This window comes from Papio anubis, unplaced genomic scaffold, assembly GCF_008728515.1.
Source record: "Papio anubis isolate 15944 unplaced genomic scaffold, Panubis1.0 scaffold142, whole genome shotgun sequence".
Classification (NCBI taxonomy): Eukaryota; Metazoa; Chordata; class Mammalia; order Primates; family Cercopithecidae; genus Papio; species Papio anubis.
The window spans coordinates 11,358-17,226 of record NW_022161381.1 but is presented as its reverse complement, the minus strand read 5'-3'; the positions used below and the strand labels follow the sequence as shown (position 1 = coordinate 17,226).

Below are 5,869 nucleotides of genomic sequence, written 5' to 3'. Positions count from 1 at the left end.
CTTTCCTCACCCGGCTCCCCTTCCACGCCTCCTCCCCGTGCCACGCCTCAGTCCGCGCTGCTCATTGGTCGCGTGCCCTGCCAATCCGATGCCCATCGGCTAGGGCAAACACCGCGAAAAAGCGCGTACACCTGGCTCTGGGAGCGCGCGCCCAACGCCAGCCAGCAGCAGGAGGCGCGCGAGGCGCCGCGGCCCGGCGGCCGAGAGTCAGGGAGGAACCTTATTTACATAACGGCCGCCCCTCTCTCTCCTGGCGGGGGCCGGAGTCCCGCCCCTCGTCCAACTTGAAATCTGTTGGGCCACGGGCCAGTCACTCCGACCCAGGCAAGCCTGTGGTGGAGCTGGAAGAGTTTGTGAGGGCGGTCCCGGGAGCGGATTGGGTCTGGGAGCTCCCAGAGGCGGCTATAAGAACCGGGAACTGGGCGCGGAGTGCTGAGAGTTGCTGGTAGTGCCCGTGGTGTCTGGTGGGAGGTGACCGTTAGTTGACTCCGCGGAGTTCTTCTCCCTGGTTTCCCCATCCTAACGTCGCTCGCCTTTCAGTCAGGATGTCTGCCCGTGGCCCGGCTATCGGCATCGACCTGGGCACCACCTACTCGTGCGTGGGGGTCTTCCAACATGGCAAGGTGGAGATCATCGCCAACGACCAGGGCAACCGCACCACCCCTAGCTACGTGGCCTTCACGGACACCGAGCGCCTCATCGGCGACGCCGCCAAGAACCAGGTGGCCATGAACCCCACCAACACCATCTTCGACGCCAAGAGGCTTATTGGACGGAAGTTCGAGGATGCCACAGTGCAGTCGGACATGAAACACTGGCCATTCCGGGTGGTGAGTGAGGGAGGCAAGCCCAAAGTGCAAGTGGAGTACAAGGGGGAGACCAAGACCTTCTTCCCGGAGGAGATATCCTCCATGGTCCTCACGAAGATGAAGGAGATCGCAGAAGCCTACCTGGGGGGCAAGGTGCACAGCGCCGTCATAACGGTCCCTGCCTATTTCAACGACTCCCAGCGCCAGGCCACCAAGGACGCTGGCACCATCACGGGGCTCAATGTGCTGCGCATCATCAACGAGCCCACAGCGGCGGCCATCGCCTACGGCCTGGACAAGAAGGGCTGTGCGGGCGGCGAGAAGAACGTGCTCATCTTTGACCTGGGCGGTGGCACCTTCGACGTGTCCATCCTGACCATCGAGGACGGCATCTTCGAGGTGAAGTCCACGGCCGGCGACACTCACCTGGGCGGTGAGGACTTCGACAACCGCATGGTGAGCCACCTGGCGGAGGAGTTCAAGCGCAAGCACAAGAAGGACATTGGGCCTAACAAGCGCGCCGTGAGGCGGCTGCGCACCGCCTGCGAGCGCGCCAAGCGCACCCTGAGCTCGTCCACGCAGGCGAGCATCGAGATCGACTCGCTGTATGAGGGCGTGGACTTCTATACGTCCATCACCCGCGCCCGCTTCGAGGAGCTCAATGCCGACCTCTTTCGCGGGACCCTGGAGCCGGTGGAGAAGGCGCTGCGCGACGCCAAGCTGGACAAGGGCCAGATCCAGGAGATCGTGCTGGTGGGCGGCTCCACTCGTATCCCCAAGATCCAGAAGCTGCTGCAGGATTTCTTCAACGGCAAGGAGCTGAACAAGAGCATCAACCCCGACGAGGCAGTGGCCTATGGCGCCGCGGTGCAGGCGGCCATCCTCATCGGCGACAAATCGGAGAATGTGCAGGACCTGCTGCTACTTGACGTGACCCCGTTGTCGCTGGGCATCGAGACAGCTGGCGGTGTCATGACCCCACTCATCAAGAGGAACACCACGATCCCCACCAAGCAGACGCAGACCTTCACCACCTACTCGGACAATCAGAGCAGCGTGCTGGTGCAGGTATACGAGGGCGAACGGGCCATGACCAAGGACAATAACCTGCTGGGCAAGTTCGACCTGACCGGGATTCCCCCTGCGCCTCGCGGGGTCCCCCAGATCGAGGTCACCTTCGACATTGACGCCAATGGCATCCTTAACGTTACCGCCGCCGACAAGAGCACCGGTAAGGAAAACAAAATCACCATCACCAACGACAAAGGTCGTCTGAGCAAGGACGACATTGACCGAATGGTGCAGGAGGCGGAGCGGTACAAATCGGAAGATGAGGCGAATCGTGACCGAGTCGCGGCCAAAAATGCCCTGGAGTCCTATACCTACAACATCAAGCAGACGGTGGAAGACGAGAAACTGAGGGGCAAGATTAGCGAGCAGGACAAAAACAAGATCCTCGACAAGTGTCAGGAGGTGATCAACTGGCTCGACCGAAACCAGATGGCAGAGAAAGATGAGTATGAACACAAGCAGAAAGAGCTCGAAAGAGTTTGCAACCCCATCATCAGCAAACTTTACCAAGGTGGTCCTGGCGGCGGCAGCGGCGGCGGCGGTTCAGGAGCCTCCGGGGGACCAACTATCGAAGAAGTGGACTAAGCTTGAACTCAAGTCAGCGTAAACCTCTTTGCCTTTCTCTCTCTCTCTCTCTCTCTTTTTTTTTTTTTTTTGGTTTTGTTTCTTTGAAATGTCCTTGTGCCAAGTAGGAGATCTATTGTTGGAAGTCTTTGGTATATGCAAATGAAAGGAGAGGTGCAACAACTTAGTTTAATTATAAAAGGTTAGTTCCAAAGTTTGTTTTTTAAAAACATTATTTGAGGTTTCTCTTTAATGCATTTTGCGTGTTTGCTGACTTGAGCATTTTTGATTAGTTTATGCATGGAGATTCGTTTGAGATGAGAAACCTGAAGTTTGCACACCTGTTCTATAGAAGCTTGGAAACAATAAAATATATAGGAGCTTAAATTGTTTATTTTTATGTACTACTTTAAACTGAACACTGCAGTACTGTTAAGGACAGGTATACTTTTTGCAAACAAATGCATAAATGCAAATGTAAAGTAAAGCTGAAATTGATCTCAAAGTTACTGTCTTGGAGTTTTCAATTTTCCTTCCTTTATATTTTACGCATATTAGTCTTTTAAGATATTAGTATGATGTGAAATTTATCTGACCAATCTTGTTTAATTCCCAGATGAGGGTGCTGCCTTGAATTCCAACAACTTAAGGGGAGAAGAATCTGGGTAAACTTCACCCACCCTTAAATACAGAAACCTGACTGGGGGTCTTCCTAGTGTACCCAAACTCCTACAACTTAAGTGTCCAAATGAAAATTCACCTGAATATTCCAGGAAAATATGAGCTATATTCTGGGGTTAAGTATAAAATGAGCCTTTAACAAAAACTGGGCAGAAGTTGTCTTATAATTGCCAAAGAAAGTATGGAAACAAGTTAATTTTGTGACATACAGGAGCCTGAAACAAGAGACAGCAGGCAAGCTTTCAAGTGATTTAATAGTGAGTATAAATTTAGTCAAACTTGTTTAATTTTCTAGTAAAACAGCTCAACTTCTAAGCTTATGGCAAATTCTAATAACATGTTTCCTGCAGTTAGAATTACTTGGGTAGGGAAACACAGATTATTATTTTTTTTTTCTGGTTTGGGGATCGTAATGCTTTTGCAATATTTGCCTTAAATCACTACAATAGATTTCTTTTTTAAAAGGCAAACTGTACTAGATAGTCTTGTATTTTGTTAATATACAACTTGTCCATTTTCCTCCATATCCAATTTGAGATTGTTATAGATAGGAATATTGCAACCCTTTGGTGATCCACTATCCTGGACTTAATCTTTAAAATTCACATCCTTCAGAGAAAGGAATTCATTTTTATTTTTTAGTGAAATGACATGACTACTCTTTTCTTACTTTCTTTAAGGAGAACTTGGGAGAAATTCAGTAAAACCAATAGGAAAATGCATAGTTAACCTAATGTTTTTACTGCACATAGACATTTTGATATCTTTCCAAATGATATAGGTTTGCTTCATGTTGCTCATAAGACAAGTTATGAAAGCTTTATCTTCAATTTAGTAGTGGACCCATCTATGTCATTCAGAGAGATTAATTTTATGAATAATGGAATGAGTAATAATTTTAAAACTAGGTAAGAAGTTAGCCTAAGAATACTGGCCTTTGGTAATGACCCTTTCATACAAGAGTTGACTCTTAAGTACAGATAAGGTTTTTTTTGTTTTTTTTTTTTTCCTTTTTAGCAAGCTTCATTTGGGTAGAGGGGAGGAATATAAATAGCCAACAGTGAAATTGCTTCAAAATAAACTTAAAAACTTTTTTTTTTTTTTTTTTTTTTAAAAGGAAACTGCTTTTTATACTGTGAAAAGCTAAAGGTAACTCCAATTTATCAGTGCTGGTGTCACATTGGTGGAAATTTTTCAGCAACAAGCATTTAATGGTGTTTCATGGACTATAGGCATAAATATGTGACAAACTACTATGGTACTACAAAATCAGGTTAATTGTAGCTTTAGAGTGACGTTTACTGTGAGTTTTACCAAGTACCCATTCTGTTACCCTTTTATTAGTCCTTTATTTGTTGAAAGTGTTCATTCCTTGCTCTAACTTCAAAATATAATGAAGTCCTTCTGTAAATGTAGTTTGGTATGACTCATTTTAGACCTCACTTAAGAGATTAGTTTCTAAAGTATCAGAAAATGACCATTGGTAGTTTTTGATCCTGCGGCCTGGCCTCCGGTAACTTGCTATAATACTAACATCAATCTGGGCAGATACTTCATTTTCTATTTTGAAAAGTAATTTGTAAAACTCCTAGCATTCTTGAGAGTGTTTCTTATTTAATTCTCTCTTTTCAAATTTACCTAGATTTGCATATTACTAAGATAAAGCCACCTAAGTAGCCATTCACTTTCCAGGGGTCAGTTGAAACTGGTAACCTGATAACTCCTGGGAACTCCTTTGCAGATGTTAGATCAGCCATAGTCAAATAACAGTGGAAAAGTACTTGATGTTAGGATGGGGCTAAATTACAGTTTAAGGAATAACTAGTATCATTTGAACTAAGTAGTGGGTTATGTTGGGGACTAGAGGTCATGACTGAAGCAAATTCAATATATATATATAGAGAGAGAGTGCGAGTGAGAGTGTGTGTTAAGGGACGGAAGAAGTACATTTCTCTGACAGGCACTTATCTAAAATTCTTTTTTTTTCTTTGAGACGGAGTTTTGCTCTTGTTGCCCAGGCTAGAGTGCAATGACTTGATCTCGGCTCACTGCAACCTTCGCCTCCTGGGTTCAAGCAATTCTCCTGCCTCAGCCTACCAAGTAGCTGGGATTACAGGCATGCACCACCACGCGCGGCTAATTTTGTATCTTTAGTAGAGATGGAGTTTCTCCATGTTTGTCAGGCTGGTCTTGAACTCCCAACCTCAGGTGATCTGCCCGCCTTGGCCTCCCCGAGTGTTGGGATTACAGGCATGAGCCACTGCACCTGGCAAAAGCCCAGTATTTATTCTTTTTTTTTTTGAGACAGAGTCTTGCTCTGTTGCCTAGGCTGGAGTGCAATGGTGCGATGACTCACTGCAACCTCTGCCTCCCGGGTTCAAGTGATTCTCCCACCTCAGCCTCCCGAATAGCTGGGACTATGTAGTAGAGACAGGGTTTCACCATGTTGACCAGGCTGGTCTGGAGCTCCTGACCTGAAGTGATCTGCTCGCCTTGGCTTCCCAAAGTACTGGGATTACAGGCCTGACTCACCATGCCTGGCCCCAGTGTTTATTCTCGATATAGCCATTTTTTTTTTTTTTTTTTTTTTTTTTTTTGAGTCAGAGTCTTTTTCTGTCACCCAGACTGGAGTGCAGTGGAACAATCTCGGCTTACTGCAACCTCCGCCTCCTGGGTTCAAGCAATTCGAAGCAGTTCAAACTTAGCCTCTGGAGTTGCTGGGATTACAGGCACCCGCCACCACG

At 47.1% G+C, this 5,869-nt stretch overlaps 1 protein-coding gene across 1 annotated transcript; it reads left to right on the top strand.

Moving 5' to 3' along the window:
* The first annotated feature begins 164 nt into the window (after positions 1-164).
* Positions 165-2,949, top strand: LOC101014536 (heat shock-related 70 kDa protein 2). The gene has a single exon (XM_009211727.3). The coding sequence runs from the start codon at positions 546-548 to the stop codon at positions 2,463-2,465; it is 1,920 nt and encodes a 639-aa protein (XP_009209991.3). The 5' UTR covers positions 165-545; the 3' UTR covers positions 2,466-2,949.
* Positions 2,950-5,869: the final 2,920 nt, after the last annotated feature.

Coding starts and splice junctions, on each gene's coding strand:
- LOC101014536 (XM_009211727.3), top strand. CDS start 546: ATGTCTGCCCGTGGCCCGGCTATCGGCATCGACCTGGGCACCACCTAC.